The sequence below is a fragment of the Battus philenor genome, unplaced genomic scaffold (assembly GCF_028537555.1).
Source record: "Battus philenor isolate CCGP_79_NKW_IND1 unplaced genomic scaffold, ilBatPhil1.0.hap1 SCAF_27, whole genome shotgun sequence".
In the NCBI taxonomy this organism is placed as follows: Eukaryota; Metazoa; Arthropoda; class Insecta; order Lepidoptera; family Papilionidae; genus Battus; species Battus philenor.
The window spans coordinates 2,048,913-2,076,478 of record NW_027181690.1 but is presented as its reverse complement, the minus strand read 5'-3'; the positions used below and the strand labels follow the sequence as shown (position 1 = coordinate 2,076,478).

Here is a 27,566-nt window from a genome sequence, read left to right as displayed (position 1 = left end):
ATTATATTAGATTTTAAATTTATGTGCGTCAGAATAAAAAAAAATGTTTTTGCGCTAAGTTTATACCTTGTCATGCAGTGAAATACGACATACGATAAAAAAGTAATTTCAGTTCAAAACAGAAATTCCCATAAGTATAATTACAAATATTCCAACGTTACTGAAATAGCTTCTTGTGCAATTACGGGAAAGCGATTAAGTTTTGCAGGTGCTCGGAATTCTTTTGTTTTTACAAGGGCCTAACGTTTTTTGTGCATTGTATTTAAAATTATTTATATCGACTTCATTGTGTTTAGAGCTGCGGTAGAAGCCGCGCGTCTGCGATGTTGTTCGGAGTACTTTTGTGCCTTTGCGCGGGCTCCGCTCTCGGATATGTGGATAAACGTATGTTATACCAACTCTTTTGTTCTTTATTACTTGTAATAAATGTGTAGCATTATTTAAATTTGATATGAAAAGGAAATTTTATAAAAAAAACATTAGCTTGTTTAAAAACACAATTTATAACGTAAAACATATTATAGTGTTTTTTTGCAATTCTTACTAACAAGTGATTAAGATGTTTATATTCAAATATTTTGTATTGTTAATGGAGTTCGTGAAATTAAGGTCAAAAGGACAATAAAAATGCTGAATTCTTTATAAATATAATTATGCTATGGAACAGGAATATTTGAATAAAAAAATTAAAAAGAATGTTTTAAAATTTGTAAATGGTATTTATTTTCATAGTGCTTTCCAATTAGACATTATAAACAATAAGTTATTAAAAATAATAAGATAATTAAATACAATTTCTAGGCTTAAGTTTCTATGTTAACAATAGGAAATGTAAATATTATACATTACATAGCTATATACTATTTACATGAAAAAATATCTCATTTAAAATATTGGCCATTTTTATTTCTTGTCAAGGGGTTGGAGAACCAATGAACTAGCTTAGAGGTTTCTAGACTTTCCTGAATTCTAGTGGACCCGCATAGCTATATATCTACCAAAATTTCAAATCTCCTAAATTTATCAAATTATTAATTTATTCTGGGTGTAAATATTGAAGAAGGTATTGCTTAAAAATTCTGAACCCCTTGTTTTTGACACACCAACTAGACTGCCATTGAGTTTTCCTGTACCCTTGGGGTCCACTTGGACCACTGAGAACTAAGGCACTAGAGGAGTGTTTCCCAACATGGGACCCATGCCTTACAAGGGCGCAACTCGAAAATAGATTCAACCAGAGGCGTAGCTAGGGGGTGGCGAGCGGGGCGGCCGCACCAGGCACCACAAGCAGGGGGGGCAGCAAAGTTGAAAATAATTTTTTTTAATTTTTTTTTTGAATGATGAATAATGAAATGTTAAAAGAAAAATGAAAACCATAATTTAAAGTAAATAACATAAAAGTTTTACTATTTTTGTGCTAAAAAAGTTGTTAAATAGTATGAACATTAAAAAAAAGTAAACGGTTACAAAAATATAATATACACAGTGTTTAATAAGCCTTTCATTCCCAAAACACATAAAGTGTTTTTTAAAAGGGCCCTAAATGACAAAATAATTAATTATTACATTATTGCAAGATTATTTAATGATAAATAGATTAAATAATCTTGCAATAATGTCAATAGAACATGAACTAGTCGACACTATTGATTTTGAAAATGTGATTAATGACTTTGCAGGTCAAAAAACGAGGATTGTTCGTTTTTAAATTTTCCTAATAAATTTTATTAAGATTTAATGTTATTTTATATAGATTTATTTTATATAGATATATATTTAATGTTATTTTATATAGATTTATTATTATTTAAAACCAAAAAATATATATTAACTACATTCTGTTCTAAATTTTGAAATTATTTAGACTCTTTAGGGGGGGGGGGGGGGGAACCAAGCCCCAATTTGCCCCGGGCCCCAAATACCATAGCTACGCCACTGGATTCAACACAAGTTTAATCATTTTTAATGGAATATAAAAATTATGTATGTTACATATGGGGGTGTAAGAAATTTAGAAAACTCTTCATGAGGCATAGATCAGAAAGGTTGGGAAACACTGCACTACAGAGATTATAAAGAAATTTATGTATATGTACATATATATATATATATACACACAAAATTTTACCTTTTTTATTTTCCTTTAAAAACAATATTTAACGCCGGGTCCTGTATTTCTTATTTCTGAAATTATTGATTTTTGAATAGTGTGTGTCATTCATTAATTGTCAGCAAATATGCTAAACATTCATCCGTTTAATGCTTTTATACTTTTTTCTAATCACCCTGTATATTAAAGAAGCATGTAAATTATATTTCTATTTTCTTTTTTTGTAGAGAATCCACCTCAATGGAGTGACGTGTACACAGTGAAAGGCCTTCTTAACATCCCTTATGCTGAACTGCATGAGCCATTCTATGCATGGTAAGACGAACATGTTACATTTTTGTTACACTTTCATTCGCGTTGTAATCAACAGTATCTCTTTTTCACATAAAGCAAGTGAACGGGACGAATTTAAAAATCAAATGCTTTCTACTAACAAGTCTAAAGATACATTTAGTCACTCAAAAGTGTGTGCATTATTATTCAGTGAGCAGAGGTAGTGCAGCAGTAGAGGTCTGAGACTTGCGTTCGTAGATAGCAAGTCCAATTCCCAGAATACGGTTTTAAACAACTAGGCACTGGGATATTGCATTATATGGGATTGCCCCTGTTTACAAATAAGTTTTCAAGGGATAGGCAGCAGCGACTGCTGTGTACCATAATACAACACTGCGATTGCCAACTTACCTGCCAAGCATAGCAATTATGGTATACAGAGATATATTTGGGGGAGGCCTTGCCTTGTCATGTGTGGTAAAGAATGGAAAGGAATGAAAGGTGATGTGGAGACAGAAGAACGGATGGAAGACTTTAAGAAGGATGTATGATGAGAATGAAAATGAAAGATTTTTGAAAGAATTATTATTGTTAAAAAGATCTCTGCTCACACATGATTGCAAAGTATGTAAAAAGGGGCTATATAAAAAATTCTTGCCACTCCACTGAGTTTATTTGGTTACTTTTGTTTCTTATGTTAGTCAAAAAGTTTTCAGTCATTGTATTGTCATAAAGGCAGGAAATGTCAATATAGCTGTCACACACAAAATGTCTAGAAAAAGTTCAACAGGTTGGTGTGACAAATCCATTACAAGGAGTATCCCAATTATAGTTTTGTTACGACTGCAGAGGTTTTACACTGGCTTGGCACAGCTGGCTTGCAAGAGAATTGACAATGCCATTTTCAAACGTTCAAATATCAAAATTATACATACTAGAGTGTCATTGACGACTATAAAAGCCAATATTGGGGGCATTCTAGATCAGTCTACATCCCGAAGAGAAGTGAAAAACAAGTAAACTCATGATAGTAAGAACAGTAAGGAAAGTACTGCTGTGGACAGAATCGCTGCCTGTTGCCCAAACTCTAGAACATAAAAAGGTGTATTTTTATTGACTCTGCGTTTCCCTAACCCCAACCCATGATCATACAGTATCTATGTCTTGTATTGAAGCAATCTTCGGGAGACGCCTATTGGATCCCAAATGGCATTTGTAGATTCTGTGGGTTTGATTTGAGAGGGTGTAGAAAGTGCCTAACCAACAACCTTATTTAAGGTAGTGAAGCCTTTTTTTGGTTTCAAAATGTATAAAATTCTTTTCTTAAACACTTGTAATAGGTCTATTTAATATTAAGGTGACAACAGTTTGACAATGTGAATTGTAGTTATGGTAGTGTCTATTTCTGAGTAAATCCAAACAATGCTATGTTATGTATCCGTCATCTTTTCTTGGTAACACCCCTGTTTAGTACTAACAAAGAAATTATGTGTATACCTTTTCTTAAGAAGTATATTTTTAATTTTAAAACATGTACACACATTTTAATGTTTTGCGACTTCTCCTTTGACCATAGGGTTTGACAGGGTGTTTATTTTCATAATTTTTTCACCTAATTTTTTATACATACTTATCTCTCGTTCTTCTCAATATATATAAAAGTATAGAAAGAAATGAAAGATATTGTGAAGGAAATTAGAGGAAAGAATGAAAGACTTCTTTCCTCTAATTTCCTTCACAATTTCTTTCATTTCTTTCTATACTTTTATTCCATTTTCCTGACTTTCTTCGCCTTCCCTCCAGAGTTCTACCATTTTATGTTTATTATTTTTATCATTTGTTTAACAATTTATTTATTTTTAATATTTATTTATTTACTATTTATATTATAATATACATTTTAATCTTGACCGAAAGCTGCCAATATGGTCACGCAAATTGAAATTTTGAAGAGGAGGTAAGAAGTATAGTACTATAAAGCCGCTAGGGTCCTAAATTTCTGGTGTGGGGACGTTGTACCGGCAAACGCAGGTCGTCACCAGGTGGTCAGTTGATCTTATCAGGGTGGATGGAGGATGCGGGATGCAGCCCGCTTTCAAACGGTGCTATTGGAATTTTTTTTTATTCTTTCGTCTAGCACTGGACGTATTGTGGCTGATGATGATGATGATGATATTGGTAAAGATATATATGTATATATATATATATTTATATATATATACATATATATATATATTTTAAAAATTGTATAATATAGCCATAATATTAAAAAGTAAATGATAACTTCTGATTTAAAACAAAACGTGTAAAAATTTTCTTCACGCCAATTAGATTAGATAGATATAGTTTTTGAAATCTATCGAGTACAGACAGACAGACAAAAATTCATTATATATATCTATAGATATACCTCTAATTTTAGATTTCTAACTAATAAAAAAACAGAATAAGATTAAATATTTATTTAGCTGCGTTGTTCATTTAGTCATGTACTCAATTAATTATCTTACTCATCGATTTTGAACGCATTATTTGTCGAAATTCTAAACGTTCGAGAAACATTCTTTTGTTATTTCAGCATATGTAATTAGATATGCCGGCCATATTGTAACAGTAGCTTTGTTTATTATTTGTTCTAGATAAAATTGATGCTTCATACATTTATTTGATGTCAATGAAATAAATATTTCTTTGACCTCAATTTCTATTTGTTTAATTTTATTGTGCAGTCTTAGATGTAAATAATCAACTTAAAAGTATTTTAGAGAAGAAAATGTTTTGTTTCTTAATACATAATATATAAGTTCTGCGATTGAAACGTCTTCTTTTGTTTCATTTATTCGAATTATCGAATAAAATATTGATTATATATTTAGGATTATTTACGGTGATCGTCTGTGTTCTTGAGAAAAATGCCAGAAGAGCCCAATTTGATGAACATCAAAGTGATCATCCCCTTTTTCATTTTTAAATAAATTTACATTTCATTATAAATTAATAATCTTCTTTGAAAGATTTGTTAAATATTTTTTCCATGTGTTTATTTTGAATTATAACTGGCCACTAGACCAGTGAATAGAGAAACGGTGATTTTAAAAAGATTCGAAATAAAGACACCGTTGATATACTACCTTGCAGGCTTACAATAAATAACTACTTTGTATTATTTTACAATGAACTCTCTCTTGTAATGTCTTTTAAAAGTTAACCGAAAAATAATAATAAAATAGACCGAACTTATAAAAAATTGACTTTTTATGTAGTTTAAGTCTAATACGGGAACGGGTAACATACAAAAACTTACAGTACCCGGCATTAAATATTGCACAACGACCTTTGGAAAGAGACGATCGGCTAATTTCGGCTTTGTAGAGCGTTATCTCTGTCGCACGGAATACAACGACTGACGAAACGTCACATAGATAGTGTGGGACAGAGATAGTGCTCTACGAAGCTGAAATTAGCAAACTATTTCTTTCTAAAGATCGATGTGCAGTATTTATCGCCGGGTACTGTATATGAAAAATTTAGATTTTTCAAGATTGATGCTTTAAATATTAGATGACTGCCCTAGCTATTTTTTATCTATATAACAAATGTATTCCTTACTAGAAATTGTTTTTTTTTAATTATAAAATTTTATAATTTTTTAATGTTTCCTAATATTTCGTATTTAATCGTATATTAGCGTGCAACCGTAATTCAATGACATCGGTCACATCACTAACGGCTTTCGAATTCAAATCGGTGTTCGAATTTCGAACGCGCGAAAATGATTTAAAACGAAATGTATTGCTGTAGTGGCTAGCAATACGAAGCGTTATTACATGAACGCTTGTGAGTTGTTTGTACAACTTGAACTTTATCGGAAACTTTGATAGCCTCCATGTCGTGTACATTCAGCGGTCAACATGACGCAGCCGATCTTTGACCCGGCTTTACTCGCCCCCATTTGTTTATTACTTGATTATTCGTTTATCTAAAACAAACGGACGGATCGTGGAATTCTAAATCAAAATTTTAATACATTGAGATGTTTAGTTTATTAATCCTTAATACGCACGCCAATGACAAAACAATGTACACCTATCCCCCGATTTACACGGTACTTGTTTTACACGTTTTCGCTTTTGCACGGTTTTCCAAATAAGTTTTTTTTTTGTTATAATAACCGATTCTATTACCATCTCTCATAATGTAAATATTTCTGCTTCAAATATCGAATCGGCACAAATAATTTCGAGTAATGAAAGTAAACTCGAACCTTCCATTCCGAAAAAAAGAATGAGAGCAATTCCTGACAGTGATAAAGGATAATAAAACACCTTTGGTTTTATTTTTAGTTCTTCTGTTTAATGTATTGTAAATAAATAAAAAAAACAGTGTTTTATATTAAATATTTTAACTTTGTCAATGCATTTTATTTTTATTTCTGTGTACACCTAAAAATATTGAAAAAAATCACAAGTGTTAAATAGCAAAATTATGCATTTTCTGCAAGCTTTTCGATTTACACGGTTATGACTGAAAATTTTTAATTTTCGATTTACACGTTTTTCTCAGGAACGTATCTACCGTGTAAATCGGGGGATAGGTGTACATTAACCCTTAATTAGGCGCATTAGAAAAATCACTCAATTAGGCGCATGGGGTCTTAAATGACCCCAAAAAAACATTGAGAAAAGAGTATCAAAAGGGAATAAAACTTAATGGATTTCTATAGTAATTAATAAAGTTCTTTAATATACTTAACTTTAAGAAACAAATAATTACTATGACATTAAAAATATTAAAAAAAAAAACAAAACAGTAAACCTCTCTTTAAACTAATTTTTTTGGCATAGCCGAGATCAACTTAAGAAATAATATTTATTCAGTCTCATCAGCGGAATCTTCTGTTCTGCATCCGACGCAGTAAGTCCTTGAGTGTTGCTGGCAAATAAATTTACGGCACTTGAAACATTTTGTTGGCACTTTTTTGTCGTCCTTTCTAGGACATGATGAACAGCGCCCGCGCTTAGCTGTCGATTGATAAACCGCCTTGTTCACATTATAAACTTCATGGAGCCGTTTTTTTGTTGTCGCTGGTACAGCACGTAGTTGTATGCGACGTTTTTGGTGATCTTCCACAAGTGCCGCAGCTATTTTCTTCAAGAAAATCCGTCTTGTATATGTCAAAGTCTTCTCTGTATTCGCTTTGTGTATGACAAATGCGTTGATGCCAGATATGTTTATACTCCAGGTAAACGTAAAATAATATTTTGTGCTCGGGTCCTTACTGCGTTCGATGGTGGTACTTTACACCATTTCACTTTCGGGCCATTTCTCTGAGTATGTCGAGATAAAAAATAATTATCTTCCGTTGATGCAGGGATGTCTTGGATATGTTCAGACTCCTCAATTTCGCTTTCTGAACTATGAGCACTATCAATGACAGCATCATTTAAAGTTTCGTCTTGCGAATCCGAACCAGCAACATCTTACTCTTCATCAAGCACTTCATCCAGCCATTGCAATACTTGTTTATCGTTAGGCATTTCAATTAAAAAAAAAAGAAAAAGCATAGAAAAAAACACAAAAATACATAAAGAAATCATACCGTATCAAAATAGACACATACAAAGATTAATAATAAACAATATACTAACATAAACACAAAAAAAATCACAAAAGTAAAAACTTACCTTCGCCAAAAAATGTAACGTAACTGGGCGCATGGGGTCAGCTCTCTAAAGGACAGCGATGTGTGCGCAAGAGTTAATGTTCTGGATGCGACTAATTTGTGTACCCCGGGGGGAATGAGGAAGCTAGAAAGAGCGTTAGTACGCTCTGAAGACTGTAAGCCAATATTTTTTGAATTTCAAGCGGCCCTGACCCCATGCGCCTAATTAAGGGTTAATTTAGTATAAAAAAATACAAAATTAAATATACTTGCCTATTGTACGGCACTGGTCATAGTTGCGCTGGCAACGCAGTGTTAAACTGGTGTAAATAAAGTAAATTTTTACATTCGTTACTGTAATATTATAGCAATGAAAAAAAAGTACTATGTAAGAGGGGGAAAGGGGGAGTAACCTGCGATTGGTCAGCCACATGTGCCTTTGAAGGTTTACTATTGGCTTTAATTATTCGTAGAATTATGAGCCAAGATAGAAAGAGCTGGATCTCTTCGAGGTGGAATTAGAGATGAGGAGATATATGGATAAAAGCAACCGCTATAATCTAGCCGAGAAACCTCAAGGTTCTGGAGTAGAAACCAGGGACCAATATCAGATGGGCCTTGTTAAAGTCATAGGAACCCTAGATGCAAACCGTTTCCAACGGGTCCTTTTGGAAATTCTTGGAGGTGTTCTATATCTAGTAGCAAACAAGTCATACTGATGATGATGTTTATGGTTATTCAGCTCTCCATTCCGGTCCGCACCGGGCGGCACTTACCTTGGGGCGGCATTTTTTATATTTACTTATACGCATGCAACTTTTTCACTTCAAATTTATTTTCTTCCTTGAATAATAAATGATTATTATAAGTTTAATATTTGATTTATATAAATTATGATTAAATTTATGATTTCGAATTAATATTATATAATATTAGGAATAATTTCCTCGGTGTATATAAATGCATTTTAGTGTAAATTTTGGATTCTAATTCAAGAACAAGATAATAATTTTATTTTATTGTATTCATTAAAATTCGTTGAATTCGTAAAAGGATCTTTACGACTTTGTTCGGCAATTTTTCCTAACTAAAATTTTTTGATGTCAGTTTATAAATGTCATTTCTTTTGAAAAGTTTATATGATTACTTTGAAGTAATATATCAATAATTTTTAAATCAAAAACCACTATTTGATTGACATATAATAGAAAGGGCGGCAAACTGGAGATCGCCCCGGGGGGCAAAAGTTCTAGGTACGCCACTGAGAAATCTTCAAGACTAGAGTGAATAGGTTTATTCTAGGTCATCATATACCATGTTAGACCTTGTCACCTGCTTCACAAATAAAAGATAAAAATATATATAAAAAAGAGAATCTCTTACTAAAACTCTTTTAGATCATCTCATGATGGTTCTCTTTCCAGGTACGATGGCAAGAACGGCAAGTCGCGCATCGATTATTACGGAACAATGGTCAGAACCTATCAAATGACTTCCAGTGTCTACCCTCAATATGGTACTTCTATAAAGGTGAGTTTCTTCCACAATGACTTATTTTAAGCGGTTCCATTTATTAATTAATATCTTGAGTTATTTAATTCAGAGTTCCCCAAACTTTTTTGTGTCGTAGACCCCTTGCCATGTTTTTCCGTGTTGGGTAGACCCCCTACTTAGCTGATATTGATTTCCTGTAAATTTCTAACTGTAGTGAAGTTTAGTGTACGTTCAAAATTTATTACGACCACAAAGCGAATACCAACATCCTACAACTTACACAATTTTATAAACATATATAATATTTTTTTTATTTCATAGGTATTTTTATAAATAATGTAAATGTTTTGATATTATAAGATAGTATGATGTAAGTAAATAGGTACTATCAGTGTATGTGTTGAGATCCACTAACGTGGACCCCCCATTTTCATTTCATGGACCCCCTAATTTTTTTTCGCTGACATAGACCCCTTGCAGGTTGTCATAGACCCCTAGGGGTCGACATAGACCACTTTGGAAATCACTGATTTAATTGAAGAACATCCACTACTGGGCATAGCCCCCCCCCCCCCTTTATAGATTAGCATTCTTTTTACCACAGTCGTCCATCCAACTTATGTGGAGGCGTCATATGTTACTCTTGCAAGTCTGCTGTCTTTACTTCAGAACTAATGCCATGTGGCCTGATCATTGCCACTCTTGTAAATCTTTCGTTGTCTACGTATCATTCATAATTGGATTTCCAGAGAAGACCAGACCATAGGCTTCTATCTTCTAGTATGTCACCTTTCTCTTTGTTTACGTGATTATTTGTTCAACTCATAACTCTAAATGATTTATTTTATGTGAAATAAGTAAAGGTAGATTTTAAAGGTAATCTAATTGTAACAGACACTTTTTTTCCAAACAACCATTAGATCAGTGATTCACAACCTGCAAGGGGTCAACGTCAGCGAAAAAAAATTTGGGGGTCCATGAAATGAAAATGGGGATCCACGATAGATATATCATTTCCGGGCAAAAACTTGTTTATTTTAGACGTTATGTGAATGCCCCCTGATGAATAATGTCACCTTTAAAAGTACGTTGTGCCGGAATGTAATCTGTTTTTCGCTATATTTTTAAAATATTTTTTTATTATTATTATTTGTTGGTTGTTCAAGTGTGTGTTGCCGGTGATGATTTATACATCTGTGACGTGATTATTTGCAATTGGCTTTGGAAGGCTAAAGATCACTCAGCAATGGAGAAGACGAAAACAACTTATACATCTGTGACGTGATCATTTGCAATTGGCTTTAGAAGGCTAAAGATCACTCAGCAATGGAGAAGACGAAAGCAACTTATACATCTGTGACGTGATCATTTGAAATTGGCTTTAGAAGGCTAAAGATCACTCAGCAATGGAGAAGACGAAAGCAACTTATACATCTGTGACGTGATCATTTGCAATTGGCTTTAGAAGGCTAAAGATCACTCAGCAATGGAGAAGACGAAAGCAACTTATACATCTGTGACGTGATCATTTGCAATTGGCTTTAGAAGGCTAAAGATCACTCAGCAATGGAGAAGACGAAAGCAACTTATACATCTGTGACGTGATCATTTGCAATTGGCTTTAGAAGGCTAAAGATCACTCAGCAATGGAGAGGACTATGGCCTACGGAGTTTCGCTGCTAGATCGAATCATAAATGAAGAGATCCGGAGAAGAACTAAGTTCGAAGAACTGCTCGTTTGAAGTTACAGTGGGTGTGGCGCTTCTTGTGCAAAAGAGGTGACCATGAGCTGGTAGGCGGAGCTTGTTTTGTTAGCCCCTCGCCCGACCGAAGGTATAGTCAACTCAGCAATGGAGAGGGTTATGCTCGGAGCTTAGCTGCGAGATCAAAGAACTGCTCGTCTGAAGTTACAGTGGGTGTGGCGCTTTTTGTGCAAAAGAGGTGACCATGATCCGGTAGGCAGAGCTTGAGTTGTTAGCCCCTCGCCCGACCGAAGGTATAGTCAACTCAGCAACGGGGAGAGGGTTATGCTCGGAGCTTAGCTGCGAGATCAAAGAACTGCTCGTCTGAAGTTACAGTGGGTGTGGCGCTTTTTGTGCAAAAGAGGTGACCATGATCCGGTAGGCAGAGCTTGAGTTGTTAGCCCCTCGCCCGACCGAAGGTATAGTCAACTCAGCAACGGGGAGAGGGTTATGCTCGGAGCTTAGCTGCGAGATCAAAGAACTGCTCATCTGAAGTTACAGTGGGCGGGGCGCATCTCTCGTGCAAAACATTCTTGAATGGCGACCATGAGCCGGTAGACGGAGCTTGATTTGGCCCCTCGTTAGGTGGACCGAAGGTAGATGAATGCGGGCAGCTTAAGACTGGTCATGATGGCATTGTTTGAGGGAGGATTTTACTTCTTAACTAGGGCTTGGCTTCCCCAGCGCTCTGTCACGTATAGATATAAATGCTAGAGTAAACATTAAATGACAAAAGATAAATGTCAACAGATAGCACCAGTTACGACGGAAAAGGAGCTGAACAAGGACACTTGCCTCCAGGTGAACGGAACCGAAGGCCAGGCGGTGAATATACAGTCGGTGTTGCCTGATCTGACAGACTTCAAATTCCTCGGTAAGTAGTACGGCGATTAGTTTCGTTGTGTCTTTTTCTGTGTGTTTAAAGTGAGAATTTGTCGGAGCCGATGGCGACCCGACAGTTTTAGGTATGCCTAGATCAGTATTGTGGTTAACAAGACAATTGTTTTATATAGGAATCGGTAAAGCGCTTCTGGTGTTTTAGTGTTTATAGTGCGAGAGCACGGCGAGGTGGGGGTTAAGGAATAAAGGGCATGAGGCATTCCGTCGCCGCGCGTCCTAAGGCGCGGTACAGCGGTTTCGGTAGCGCTATAGTAAATAATAAATGAACAAGACTGTAATGATAGAAGGTTCTGGAGTAGAGAATACAGATCAATAAGATGTCTAGGGGACGCTCAGATTCCTCTCGGGATGTGTCTTGGCACAGTAGTGGAGGGGAGCTGTGATTTCCGTAAGAGATCCAACCCCCAAAGGAATCCCACATAACCCTGTTCTTACCCCAGAAGGCAAGGTATCTTGTGTCCGTCATGAAGATTTCCACCCGATACCAAAAAAAGGACGATAGTCATATTTAGAAATCAAAGGCGCGGCGGGAGGGGTCTGCGTTCAGCCGTGGCTTAGATGATGATGATGATGAAACAGTAACTCCCTCCATTATCCGTGGACATCTCTCTCATGTCGTCGACTGTCTTATAGGACAAAGTGGGGACAGTTCTAAGTACTGTAGCTTTAATAAACAGAGAAAATAATATTTGTTTGTAAGAGAATGCCATTAATGTGGATGTCAAGGTATGGAGACGATGCGAGACGTGGAGACATCCAAGTGGCGCATGGTCCAGACTATCGGCGACAAGATCAACAAGTACACCATGTGGGTGAAGTACAAGAAGAGTCTTCGTGGAGATCAGGTGCCTATTCCAGTCAGGTAGGTTTTCCTTAATGTCTTGTGTCAAAATGTGTCAAAACGAAAGTCTACAATCAATGTGTTTTATATCTCTGGCCCTGTTGGCAGGCTCAAAGTTGCTTGCTCTACGACAGGGGTGTCAAACTCGCGGCTCTTGATGAACATTTTTGCGACCCCGACAATAAAAGTAGTCTCGGCCGATAAAATTTCTTCCTAAATAGGAGAGGTAGTGTCAGCGAAGATATGTAAAGTTTCAGGATATAAACAATAATTTAACTTTATATGTTTAATACAATGTACTAGTCAAAATGTTTTTTTCATATAAACATTACATCGAATTAAGAAGGATGAAGATCCGTTGACGAAAAATAGTAGATACGTTTTCAATCGCTCTTATAGGAAATCAGTGGGGGGAAGGGGGTTGTTAATGGCCTATGAACAGTGGGCGATCAAAATTTTACTAGTCTTTCATCTGAAAGTTTAAAAAGAATGAAAGGTTTTTTTACATTGTTGGTATTATGGTAAATAAAAAAATAAAAATTATATGTAAAATTAAAAAGAATGAATAAGTAATATAAAATTATTTTTCTAATATTCTTTACTTTGCACGCAAGGATACATTTAAATAGTTTCATGAGAATATACGAGGGTGGATTGAAAAGTACTCGGCCTAACCAAGAAAATAAACACATACTAAATCAGTTATATTTTTATTTTTCTACATAATCACCATCAAGTTCAATACACTTTTGTCACCTCCCCTTCCAAGCATTTAGACCGTTGAAAAAAAATGATTCTTCCTTAGAGTCAAAATATGCGTCTACAGCTGCTTTGACCTCGTCGTTTGTCGAAAATCTTTGACCTCCCAAGTGCTTTTTTAGGTTAGGGAACAGAAAGAAGTCTGATGGTGCCAGATCAGGTAAATACGGCGGATGCGGTAACAGTTCAAAGCCACAGTTGTGAATTTCAGCCATTGACTGTACTGACGTGTGAACACGGGCGTTATCTTGATGAAACAGGACTTTTCTTCTGAGCATTCCTCGACGTTTTTCTTTTATTTCCTCTCGTAAACGACGTAGTAAGGTGCAGTAGTAATCAGAGTTTATAGTCTGACCCCTTTCAAGATAATCAATCATAATCACACCTTTTGAGTCCCAGAATACTGAAGCCATCACCTTATTTGCCGACAAAATCGACTTAGCCTTTTTAGGGGGTGGTGAACCAGGTCTTCTCCACTGTTTTGATTGTTGTTTTGTTTCCGGTGTACAGTAATGAACCCTTGTTTCGTCCATAGTAACAAAACGATTCAAAAAATCATCTGCATCCGCTTCAAATAACTCCAAACAGTCGCGTGAAATAGTCAATCGCGTCCTTTTTTGTTCAACTGAAAGCAGTCGCGGAACCCACCTCGCAGACACCTTGTGGAAACCCAACTCGTTGACAATGATGTTTTGAGTTCGTTCATAAGAGATGCCTATAATCTCGGCTATCTCTCTAATTTTTAATCTGCGGTCTCCCATTATTAAATCAAGTACTTTTTAAATATTTTCGTCTGTAGTTGACGTCGAAGGCTTTCCAGAGCGGGGTTCATCTTTCACACTCTCTCTACCACGCTTAAATTCTGCTATCCATTTTTTGACGGATGAATATGACAGAGCACAATCGCCTAATGTACTGACCATGTCATCATTGATGGCTTTTGATGATAGCCCCTTCTTATGGAGGTACTTAATGACGGCACGCTGCTCGATTTGCTCCATTCGCGGAAATTACGTCCGATTACTTTGTTAATAAATTTATAAAATCACAACTAATTATCGCACACGTTTCGAACTTCACACAATGAACTAGTCTGAACTGAACTAAATAATGTGGATAGATTTGATTTTTAGAATCGAATGGATCTGTGTTAGGCCGAGTACTTTTCAATCCAACCTCGTACAAAAAAGTACAATGGGTGGTCTTATCACACGAGGCAATTTCTTACAGACAACCATAGTATGCAAACAATAGAAGTATAAATAAGGGGTAGTTAACGTGTACAAAACATACATATATACAAACATGCATACGTATGTATATATCATAAATATTAAAAACAAATAAAAACATCAAAACGATAGGAGGACATATTTTTCCAAAATACCCAGAATATATCGTATTGTGTAAGTTCAAAAATGATGATTATTTTCAAACGTACAAGTTTGCCACAAATTGTTTGGTCCCTGGTGTATGTATTTCAGGTTTCTTTGGGGTCCTCAATATGTTATTTAAATTTTCAGATACGAGATGAAAGGTTTCAACTCTCTGCTTGGATCCCATTACGACCACTATTATCTCGACTATAGGGATTACGATGTTGATGAAATCGATCCAGCTGTGTTCGTCGTCGACAGCAGTGAGTATAATATTATTTACCCCCCCCCCCCCCCCAATCTAATTTAAGTGGGTTGATACCATTTTCAAACAATGACCGTTGGTACTGAAAGGTTGGATTGTTTATCAGTACCAATCAGACCGATATTAATAAGTGGCTAACCACTTCCGCACATGCAGTGGTAGTCGTGCAACAAAGTGCACCGCCCGCGAACCCGCTGATAAATGCGCATGCGGCAAACAATGCGAATTACATAACTGCCACCGTTAAATCACTCAACACGTGTTTCAATCCTCCACGGGGCATCCTCAGGAGTTATGTTACACCGATTAGTGCCAAACACAGTGTCACTCTGACTGTGCGGAAGTAGCTAAATATTGGTCCTTTTCTTACTTAGGATGGACTTCCGCAAGGTAACGCCTGATTCCATTAAATAGGTATAGTCAAAGCATGAATTTCCAAGCTGTAATAATATACCAAATAACATTTAATCATTGAGTAAATTTCAATTTATTTGGTTTATATGCATACATTTTTCTGTAAGTAAAATTGCAAGTAATAATAAAACGCTGTAATGACACGCAGCAGGGAGAAGAAATATCCATATCAAAAGCGGCAACGCCCTTATGATACAAATTGGAAAAAATAAAATAAAAAAAATCATTGTTCCTTACCACATTCATCCCTTCCCTTCATCTCAATCCACCACTCTCAACTTCCTCTTCCTTCTCCGCCTTGTTCTCTTTCCCTTTCCTTCTCCTATTTTCTCTCTTCCATCCTCCTCCCTCCAGCATATTCAATAACATGAATATGATTACAGGTATGCAGTGCACATCTTTCCCGGGCCCCGGCACCCGGCACTACTCAACTTTCAACCCTATGAAGGAATTCGTGCATCCCGTGCAAGACTCTCACGTTCACGAGGAGTTTGACAGGTCAGGACTTCTAGCATTATACAAGCAAACAAAGAGTAGTAGGACTAAATTCTAAGTAAATACAGGGTGATCAGTTATTGGTGTAAAAGCTGCTAAATGAATGTTTAGCACAGTTTTTTTAAAAAAAATTACATTGTTAATGTTTCAAAAGATATCTTGGATCTTCTTATTCTTAGCTTTAAATCTAAAGTTAGAAGTATATATTTCGATAAATCTTATTACAGCATCTAATAGTTTTTAGTTGATCGGAAATGTGTGAAACTTGGTTCGTTGATTCATTCACATGGTTGATATCAGAATGTACAAATGATTTTTTTTTAATTTCATTTAAAAGAGCAACTGTTGTATTTTACTACTTTTATTATATTTAAACACGATAGTCTGGCTGTTTAAAAGAATTTCTAATTCGTTGGTAGTTTAGGAATTAGTTCAACAGATGGCGCCACTAGTCTTTTATATCGCGGTATGGTTTTACTTCCCTTCGACTTATGCTACAAAAAGTGTTTGTTTCATGCAATATAGTTACCTGAAAATGAGAAGTTGTGTTATTTCTACAATTTATGGAAGTCTGCATGGAGAAATGGTGAAGTTAATTATTATATCGGTAGTAATCCTAATTTCGTAAATGCTCTATCAACTATTGATTTTTGTGTAGAGTGTACCATATATTAACAGTAAATAAGTTATAATTCACGTATTAAAACACTTTTAACTGATCACCATGTATAGTCTCGTATTTACAACTATAGAACAACAATGGTTCCAATAAAGTTGTTTTGCAGGTTCAAAAGGAAGCACAACAAGCAGTACGCCAGCGAAGTGGAACATGCGAAACGTTTGAATATCTTCAGACAGAACCTACGGTATGTTCTATATATATATAAATATAATTGCAGTGTGGTATGTACGGGTGATGATACTGAACTTTAAATGTTCAAAATAATTAGCTAATCAAAGATTTATTTTATTACATACACCAGCAGTACACGTAAGTTAAAATTACATTAAAAGTCAAGATATAAATAATGTTTCTGTTATGTGTTTCTTTCTATGTAGGTGAAACAACCTTAAAATTTACTTTGTACAATATTTTTTATGAAACCACTTGTAATCCGAAAGAGGCACCTTTAAAAAATTTTTACTTTCTAGTTTGAATGTTGAATAACAATGTTGACTAAATTTAATGACAATTAAATTACACCAATGCCTTTGCGACGTGGTTACGTTTCCAAAAAAATGACCAAAAGTGAATTAAAATTTTCTGTAGCAAACCATGCAAAGATCGAAGATAGGTTCCAGGGTTAAGGTACCATTTTTATAACCAGAAACAACTCGTGAACTTACATAAATCTATTGTTGTCTTTTTAAAAAAGCACAACACACTATATAACAACACACTATGTAATCGAAACTAAACTATAAAATTAGCAAAATAAAGTGAAAATAATACTGTATTAAAATATCGTTGAGTTTTGGTTAGAAAGGGAATCCCCGTGTTAGTGGTATGTCGCGAATAGAAAGTGTTGCCATTTTTTAGAAAAAAAGTACAGCCGTACAGTAGTACAGCCTCGAAATCAAAATAAGGCCATAACAAATTAGTATTAATTAAGCAGCGATGTAATTTTTAAAAAAAAAACGCGAAAAGAAACAAAAGAAAAAAGGTATTGGTGTAAATTTAAATATATTATAGAGAGTAAAAAAACCATCATTCATCACCTCACTTTCGCTTTCGCACCAGAATACAACAGGCTTACATTTTGTTTTGTTTTATTACATTTTTAATTCCTTAATTGGTTTATTTTTACATTTACATATGTTTATAATTTAATTTTTACTCTCCTATTTTCTTTACATTTACCACAGATTAAAGTATTTGACTAGTTTTATATACTATCGTGTTTTTTTGCCTGCTTCTCCTTCGTCTGTCTCTCCTATAACCCTTCTGCAGTACTCTAGAAAGGTCCTCGCTCTCGTTGTGCATAAGTAAAAGGATTTTGATTTACTGTATGCTTTTTTTTTATGGTCCCCGCTGTTGGGGACCTCTCGTTCCCATATCTCGTGTGGGACAGGGACTTTTTATTTCTAGTAATTTATTCATATTTTTTATTATTATCATTCTCCTCTTTCATGTAGCATATTATCTGTCGTACTGTTTCTTTCATTCTACAATTTTTCCAGTCTTTCTCTTTCATTCCATTAGCTGTACATCCATCCTCGACCACTACATTCTAGGTTTCCTTACTATTTTATTTTGCAACATTACATTTATTGTTTAAATATTTAACACGTATTTTCTTTATAATTATCATCTTATATTATGCTGTGTATTGCACTATATTTGGTACTACTATATTTCTTTTATTTCTATATTTTAGTGTTTGTTTTATTTTTACCTATTGCATTTATCACCACTAATGTATGCTTATGTTTACACTGGCTGTAGTGGTTTAAATTTTTAACAATTTACATACAGGTTTATACACTCAAATAACCGAGCGCGCCGAGGGTTCAGCTTGGCTGTGAACCATCTGTCTGACTGGACGGAAGACGAGCTGTCTGCGCTCCGTGGTCGCACTCACACATCTCCCAGCGCCCCTGGTGAGATTCACTTATTTTATTTTACAATTCAAAACGGCTTAGTGCCTAAAAATAAACGCTAGGGTGCTTTTGTAAGTGATATATATGGAGAAAGGGAATTTTTCTTCTTTTCAGCTGATGGACACCTATTGCAAGACATAAGTCTCTCCCATAGATCAGCTCTGCCCGCATCCGGGGATTTCCCACTACCTTAACCCTTAAACACATGAATTTTATTTATACTTTAAAAATATATATATTCATTATTATTGAAAAAAAAAGATTATATAACCTTATGTTGCAGACATACAACACTATACATTTACCTTTAAGTGTATTACTGTGTAATGTTTAAGTGGTAAATTGCAGTTTTTCATCATTATGCATTTAAGGGTTAACTATCTCGTCGGTCTACCTAGTGTGGGGGTCTGCCCACCCCGTGTCTACCGGTTTGTGGTCGCCACTCGAGAATTGGACACAACTGCCATCGGTTGTACGACCATCGTTCCCCGTCCACTGCCATTTCAGACGAGCATTTCTTTGATCTTGGTTCTTCTGTGGATCTCGTAATTTCTGATTCCATCTCATCGCTCTCTCCATTTCTCTCTGGGTGACCTGGAGCATTCTTATGAGGCCCATAATTGACCGTTGCGTTTCCTTTCATTGGTAATACAGAAAGGTTAATAAACTAAAGTGTATATATATATTAATATATTTTTGATTTTCAGGACTGCCTTTCCCGTACGGCGAAGCTGAATTGAAGGAGATGAGTGTCAAACTACCACCCGAGTTCGACTGGAGGCTTTTCGGCGCTGTTACACCTGTCAAAGGTTATATTAATTCTAGAATCTTATTTGATATCAAACTGTGCAACATTATCTGCATTCATATACATATATACATATATATTCAGCCTTCTATTCATTCAGGAGAAATTCACACCAGCCTAGGATTACCTTATATACCCCGCTGGATGAATTTGATCACAGTAGTATATACAAATGAATAGTTTAAACTAGAAGACAGACAAGTCTTCACTGATTATGTATGTTAGGTTAGAAATGGAATTCTAATGGATTTCTATGGTATTTTTTAATAATGCCCCCGGCAAAGGGCCCCAGTTATCGGGGGCCCTCTGGATTATTTCCCTGTCTTTGGGTATGCAGTAATAGTTTTTCAAATAATTTATTAATTTTCTATTTTTATCTTATTCATTTCATTCGTTCCTCTCTCCCTTACATTATCATTCATTCCTTTTCATTTCATTATCATTCATGTATTACCTCTTTTCCTCTCTATTTCCTCCTAAATTGATTTTTTACAGATTTTATTTTACAAATCTTTATCAGTATTTTTGGTATGGTATTGTAGATCAGTCGGTTTGCGGGTCGTGCTGGTCGTTCGGCACGGTGGGCGCGGTAGAAGGTGCACTGTTCCTGCACAACGGTGGTCACCTCGTCCGTCTCAGTCAGCAGGCGCTCATCGACTGCTCGTGGGGGTGAGTGATCAATATACGAGAACCGGGTCAACATCACTGGTACTCTAGTCTAGTCTAGTTATAGATCAGGGGAGGTCAACCTGCGGCTCGCAAGTCGCATTCGGTTCTTTTTCATTATTTTTGTGGCTATCGATAAATATACAAGAGGTTCATTTTGATTTTTATGTTATCATTTAAAAAAAAATATTGTTTCATATACTTAGTTCAATAAACATATATTAAATATTTCGTTATGTTTTCAATAAATATAATTTATACACATGTTTGTGCACTTTTGTGTGCCTTTTTATTACCTATTTAATCGGTTTGACACAACAAATTTTGAAAAATTTACGAATTGTTATGAATTGTTTGTTCACCCCTGCCATGGTACACGGTTTATTTGTTGGAATCCGACTTGATCATACATTTTTTCAGATTCGGCAACAACGGATGCGATGGTGGTGAAGACTTCCGTGCGTACCAGTGGATCATGAAGCATGGACTTCCCACTGAAGAGGACTATGGAGATTACTTGGGACAGGTTGGTGGTTCTCTTTAGTAGAGAGAGAGAGAGAAACAGCTTCTCATCAGCAGCCTGAGGACCGTTGGAGGAAGTTATACAACTCCTTCCTTTATGATACATAAAAAAATAGTGCTTTTCATAGTATTGCGATAGAAGCTCACTGAAAGGCTTAGGGCTCTCCCATAATGATGCCCCAGCGCCTTCCTATGTCCTTAACGATGTAGTCGTTCCTCCTAGTGGGGGACTTACTCATTGTCCTTTGTCCCTAAAATATGAAATAGCAAAATAGAGAAGAAATGAGAGATCTCAATCTCTTTATGGATCCCCTATTTTATGTTTACTGTGGTGAGTTATTAGAGTCTGATTTCAGGACGGTTACTGTCACGTGGACAACGTGACGCTGGTCACCTCCATCAAGAGCTGGGTAAACGTGACCACCAACGATGAGAATGCGCTAAGAGTGAGTATACACAATATATTAATTTTTAGTAATAAATCCGATGCTGGAATTAGTTTTTTTGTTACTACTAAATGTTTTGCGTAAAATATTTGTTTCGTCTCTTTAAAAAAGGTTAATAAGACAGACAGAGATAAAAGACAAGAGCGGGATAGCAGGAATGGATTAAGGAGTGAGAGAAAGGGCGCGAAATGTGGGAAGGGAGAAGAGATAGGGAGAGAGACAGAGAGAGTAAGAGAGATCATGAGGAAAAAAGCGTGGGTAGAAAATATATAAAGAGTCTAACAGCGACAAAGACACAATTTATTTGATATCAAGTGATAACATATAAGTGGACATTTTGTGTAGTGCTTGTTATTTTCCCACTGTTGGGATATATACGTCTCTATAATATAGATACTGCCCGTCTGTCCAGTATGAGTTGACAGGTGTCAAATTTTTACGGATTAGTGGTCACAGGATGTCCCGTTTTTTCAATGTTTTACTTTATTGCCACCATGTGAACGCTCCAATCCTTACTTCGTTTTAACTAATCAATGAGCATGTGTATTTACTGATATTATCTCTTTCCTAACAATACAGTAGAGCTTAGAGATGATGATCACACTCTTCTAACAGCAGGGGAATACTCCAATAATTTGAAGGTATATAAAGCCAGTGGTATACATAGTGACTTTGTCCACAGTTGGCCATCTTCAAGCACGGTCCTATATCGGTGGCCATCGACGCCTCGCACAAGAGTTTCAGCTTCTATTCCCACGGCGTATACTTTGAACCCCAGTGGTGAGTATGACAAAAAGAAATTGCATGATAGAAGAAAAAACGTTGTTACACAATGACTTCTTATTCTTTTTGTTAAATACCAGGGGAAATAATAAAATAATCGTATTTTATAAAATTCTTTTTGCGAAATGGGCGAAAACGCCACCCGAAACGAACGGGGGAAAGCTAGTGTATGTAATAGATTTCCACCTATGTTCTGACTCATCCCGATATCTGGGGAACCATAAGGATTAGGGTGTTGAAATCTGGTAGGAATATTCCTCACACCAAGTCGAGATCAGCTAAGAACAGGTTTGTCAAGATGTCATATGCAAGATGGTTGGGCTCGGATGTTCTTTAAAAAATTGCAAAAAAGTTTTTTTATGAAATTACACCCACCGAAGGCAGTGGGGCCACGAAATAAGCGCATAACAGGTTTTTATATATAGTATTATACTATAGTTATTCTGATTTCTACAAGAATTTTATATGTATTAAACAATAGTATAAAGTCATCATTATCATGATGTTAGATTTCCACTGCAAGGTTGACGTTTTCTGCAAAGATCTGCGATCTTGACTATGTCATTGGCCCACCTGATAGGGAGGGCTTACTCATGCCGCACCTGTCAAGACAATGTGACTTTAATGTTTCCAGCAAAAACAAAATAGATGAACTGGACCATGCAGTCCTGGCGGTTGGGTACGGCATACTGAACGGCCAGAAGTACTGGCTGATCAAGAACTCGTGGTCCAACTTGTGGGGCAACGACGGCTACGTGCTAATGTCCTCGAAGAACAACAATTGTGGCGTTGAAACTGCACCGACCTATGTACTCATATAAACTAAATTAAACCCTACACCCTTATAATAAAAACTAGATTTAAATGACATTATTTTTACATAAATTTAAGATATAAGTCCTTTGCAGTCAAATAGATCAAAAAAACACCTTATGGCTCTAGAGATAAGTACTAAATTGAAATGGCATTAAGCTAACCTTTTTCTAAGCGATTGACACATTTTCAAATTAGTTCAAATAATACCTTATGCATTTTGTTATAGGGACTAATTTTAAATACACGTCTATATATGATCTTAGAAAGGTATGCAAAGTAATGAATTTATAAAAAAAAACATTTTATTACATTTTTTTAGCAACAAAGATGAGATTTCAGTGACATTATTTACATATATATGCAAGAGCTTGTAGGAATGTGAACCTTATACTCATAGTAATATAGGTCAAATTACATTGACACCATTATGTAAGTATATTTAGGAATATAGATCTGAATGACATTTTATATAGGTTTAATATCAACTCTATCTTCTTGGCTGTAAAGACTATATTGCAATGAGATATTTAAATTAGAACTTGTGTAGTGTAATTTATACTTTGTCGTGGTAGTAAAGAAGCCTTTGCGATAATAAAATAATTCATTATTTCACTATATATTTATATAGCCTTAAAGATATAATATATAGGCTATATATGTAGAGTAGAATATATATGTATATGTTGGAGATTTGTAGAAAAATTAAAAAAAGAATTGCATTCCTACTAACACAGGATATAGCGTGTCCATGACGAAATAAATCATAGATGTCAATTTATTTAATAATTATGAGTATTCTTTTAATAACCTAGTACCATTATTTGGCTAGTGATGCTTTATCGATATATAAATAAATATATTTTAATATTAAAAAATAAAATCTAACTTGTTTTATTTTTCCTATCCAAAAGTTTTACCCATAAAAATATTGCAAAATTAATTATTGTAGGGAAGTGAAATATTTTGTAAATATCAGACTAAAGAAATATTTTTTGTGGATAGATCAATATTTACAATTTTTGTCTTGTTGGTGGGTATAAAGAAATACCCAAAGACGGCACTAAGAGATATCCTAAACCGAGGGAGTTTTGGGACCACCATAGAAAAATTGGTGTATTTTATACAATAAATAAAAATATATAATCAAAAGAAGCAAATGATACTTGTTGTAACAGCTCCTAATAGATACCGCACTGTTTGTATTTCGTGCGACAGAGATAACGCTCTACGAAGCCGAAATTAGCCAAATGTCTCTTTCCAAAGATCGATGTGCAATTTTTATCGCCGGGTATTGTATATTTTAATAAAACATCCTTTATCATTTATCTGTAACTTTTGTATTGGTATACTACCAAAGACAAGGTTGACTTTAAATCAGGAATATTCAAGTTTTTGGTGGGAAATTGAAAAAGGACTTTATCAGATCAATACATTTTTACTTATACCGCGGTAATAGGTGCTTTTCCTATATTCTTGTTTCAAATGAAATGATATGCATAATTATAAATACATCAGAGAAATTACGCAGTTTCTTAGTAAAATAATTCTACCCACAAATTTCTGTATCGCATTAGTTTTGCAGTCTTGAATTGTAGGATTACCCACAAGTTGATTTCCAGTTTTAAAAAAACCTTTGTGTTAATGTTTACTACAATGTCAATGAATTCATAGAAGATAGTGCACATTGGGAATGAGGTGTTCGCTTCTAGGTTCTTCAGGCTTCATTGTAGTGTTTTTTAATAAATGCAATCTTATTTTATTAAAAAATACATATTGTTGCTTAGATTTCTTAGCGTGTACTTCTCAGGTCTAAGGCATCATCTAAATAGGTGTTGAATAAAGATTTTTATAAAATTAACACTAGAAGTTTTGCTTCATGAAACGACAATTGTATTTTATTGTTTATTTAAATGTAGGGTAGAATTATAAATTTGATTTTATAGCTGTAGTGTAGATATCTAATGCGGAGGAACCCATACACACAAGTCGCCCATTGCTATCTGGTTTCCGGGACATTCATCTTGGTATATAGTTTTCTTGTACTGTAAAATAAAGATATTAATTACATGTTAAATAAAATTATTACGGTAGACGCCGATAGATGGCGCTAATAGTAGGTTGTCTTACACTATCGTTTGAAATCCGGTAGCAGGTAGTTGCATATAAGGGCACCGCTCTGTTTCATCGAAATTAACAAATAAGAATCAACGAGGATATCATATATATAAATCATATATTCCTTTCTTTTGACCATGCTATAACTTGGAAACAATTTTACAGAAAAAAGAAAAATGCGTAGATTATTACTATTAGAAAGAGAGAGAGAAAGATGCGTTCACGCGCTGCGAATTTATATTATCTTTAACAAGTATATAGGTATTTATTGATTATAAAGTTAATAAATAATTTCATATTTAATCAATAAATACAGTTATCATTGAAAAATGTTACAATAATTTAAATTTTCTATTGGAATGCTATAGGTTAATAACTTCTGGCGATGCAAAGTCCTTTGGGGCAGCTAGGATTAAGGAGAACTATTCGTGGGAGAAAATTGGCCATAGTCTTGTAAATTTTCCACAACCTGCCGCGCTTTGTTACCTTTACCTGGCGAAGCTGGTCAACGGGAAAAAAATTGTTATAGACCAAAAAATTTTCTGAGTCATACTATGGTGTGACCTGGGTTTGATCGAATATCAAATGACCTAACTTTAAGTAGACCTAATCTCTAAGAATTCTGGAGAATGAAATGCTGAGAAGCGTTGTAAGATTTTAAAGAAATGGAGATAATTATCCTGGTTTTACTGCTTCGACGCTAGTATACTGGATTGATACATTCTCTGAACTTCAGGATGCTTGTTCAATGGAAGGTACTTTTTGTCGAGTAGACACCACCACCGTCGTAGTAGGTTAAAATATCAGTGTCAAATATGTCAAAGTGACTAGTTGAAGGTATGATTTCATTCATAATGGTTGTGTAGATTTGATTTGGGCGTGACTAGACCAATAAACAATGATTAATTGAATTCTTAATATCATGTCAGCTTTAGGACGTTCACTAGCTTCATTGGATACAGGGTTCCTTCATAGATTTTCAATTACAGCGAAATATGTTCATCTTATACGTGAACGTCGTCTTGTCGGTGTGTGGTCCTCTCCAGGACCATAAGGTCTTAGTGGCCATCTGTTCCACGTGCTGTATTCTGTACACTGCTACTTTAACCTGTCAATCCTAGACTATGACGTTTACCTTCGCTCTTATATCTCAATCGTAATTCGATTTGATAGAGAAGATCCGAATATGGTTAGTTTCCAGTCCTAATGAAGAACTAAAACTAGATACTCACTGTCCAATAATTCCAAAAAGGATATTTCGGAAGCCATTTTATATTTTTTGGCGCCTCTGGTACCGCTGACATGCCGCCCGGTGGGGGTTCTACATTTAGATTCCGTAATAAATTACTTTTAATCATATCATCTGTTACTTTCACTGGCTTATTATATGGTAATCTATTTGACTGCATATTTTTTAATATTGTTCTTATGAATTCATTTTTATTTTTCAATCCTTGAATTTTGTCTTGTTCGTTTCGTAAGTTGATATCTGAATTAAAAACATCATCATTTCTGTCTTGTTTTTTCGATCTGATGAAATACAGAAATTGTAATTTATCACTGGCCGTATTAAATCCATCACCGCCAGTTATTCCTTTCTTGTGAATTCTCACAATGGGTCTATAGTCTGTGTAAGGACCGAAGTCGTGTTCGAAAGTCAGCGCCATCTGGTGAGGAACTACTCTTTTAACCAAAACTTTATTTAGATCTTCTTTCTTCATATTAAAATCATTTACATCTGGGAATTTCACGACTTTTTCACCATCACCGATTGTTTCTTTAATTTCTTCATTCTGAACTACATCGTGTGGTAGACTTTTTAATTTATCATCGAGGTATTTCACAAGTTTTATGGCAATATTAGTATCATGTGGATCATTAAGTTCTATCACATCGAGAGTAGAAACAAAATGGAGGCGAAGAAAATAAATGCATGCTGCGATCGACGCAGAATGTTTTATGTCGTTCATTTCTTTATGATTATGTTGGTTAAGTCGATATTGACTTTTATATCTTTTAATTATCATATCAATTCACGCGCGTAATTAGAAATTAAAAAAAACTAGATAATGGCTTTTCTTGTTTTGTTAATTAATAATTTACATAGACCAGTGGATTGGTAATTTAGGTAAGAAAAGACCAATATTTAGCCACTTCCGCACATTATGTTATGTGCGGAAGTTGGTCCTTTTCTTACTTAGGATGGACTTCCGCGAGGTAACGCCTGATTCCATTAAAGATTGGTAATTTGATTTGGCGGTGAATAGGCCACATGGCGCGCGAAACAGGTAGACCCTGGAGCCTAATGTGAAGCACCTTGTAATTGGACAGACGATGAGATAAGATATAACATTCGGTTATTCAATATTGGTACTTTTAACAGAATCCTCATTATTTAATGAAATCAGGCGTTACCTTGCGGAAGTTCATCCTAAGTAAGAAAAAGACCAATATTTAGTCACTTCCGCACATGCAGTG

At 35.1% G+C, this 27,566-nt stretch overlaps 2 protein-coding genes across 2 annotated transcripts; one reads left to right on the top strand and one right to left on the bottom strand.

The window, feature by feature from the left end:
- The first annotated feature begins 72 nt into the window (after positions 1 to 72).
- On the top strand, positions 73 to 23,135 carry CtsK1 (C1 family peptidase 26-29-p). The gene is made up of 16 exons (XM_068769098.1): positions 73 to 208; positions 297 to 384; positions 2,338 to 2,425; positions 9,470 to 9,575; positions 12,032 to 12,155; positions 12,908 to 13,043; positions 15,305 to 15,420; positions 16,220 to 16,334; positions 17,117 to 17,197; positions 18,808 to 18,932; positions 19,640 to 19,741; positions 20,283 to 20,409; positions 20,827 to 20,932; positions 21,285 to 21,374; positions 22,057 to 22,154; positions 22,792 to 23,135. The coding sequence occupies exons 2-16, from the start codon at positions 324 to 326 to the stop codon at positions 22,976 to 22,978; spliced, it is 1,662 nt and encodes a 553-aa protein (XP_068625199.1). The 5' UTR covers positions 73 to 208; positions 297 to 323; the 3' UTR covers positions 22,979 to 23,135.
- Positions 23,136 to 24,908: 1,773 nt separating this feature from the next.
- LOC137925654 (uncharacterized) lies at positions 24,909 to 26,843 on the bottom strand. Its single transcript, XM_068769127.1, has 2 exons — positions 26,321 to 26,843; positions 24,909 to 25,015 (listed from the first exon to the last, which is right to left on the bottom strand). Exons 1-2 carry the CDS (start codon positions 26,807 to 26,809, stop codon positions 24,932 to 24,934), a joined length of 573 nt encoding a protein of 190 aa, XP_068625228.1. The 5' UTR covers positions 26,810 to 26,843; the 3' UTR covers positions 24,909 to 24,931.
- Between the last annotated feature and the right edge of the window lie 723 nt (positions 26,844 to 27,566).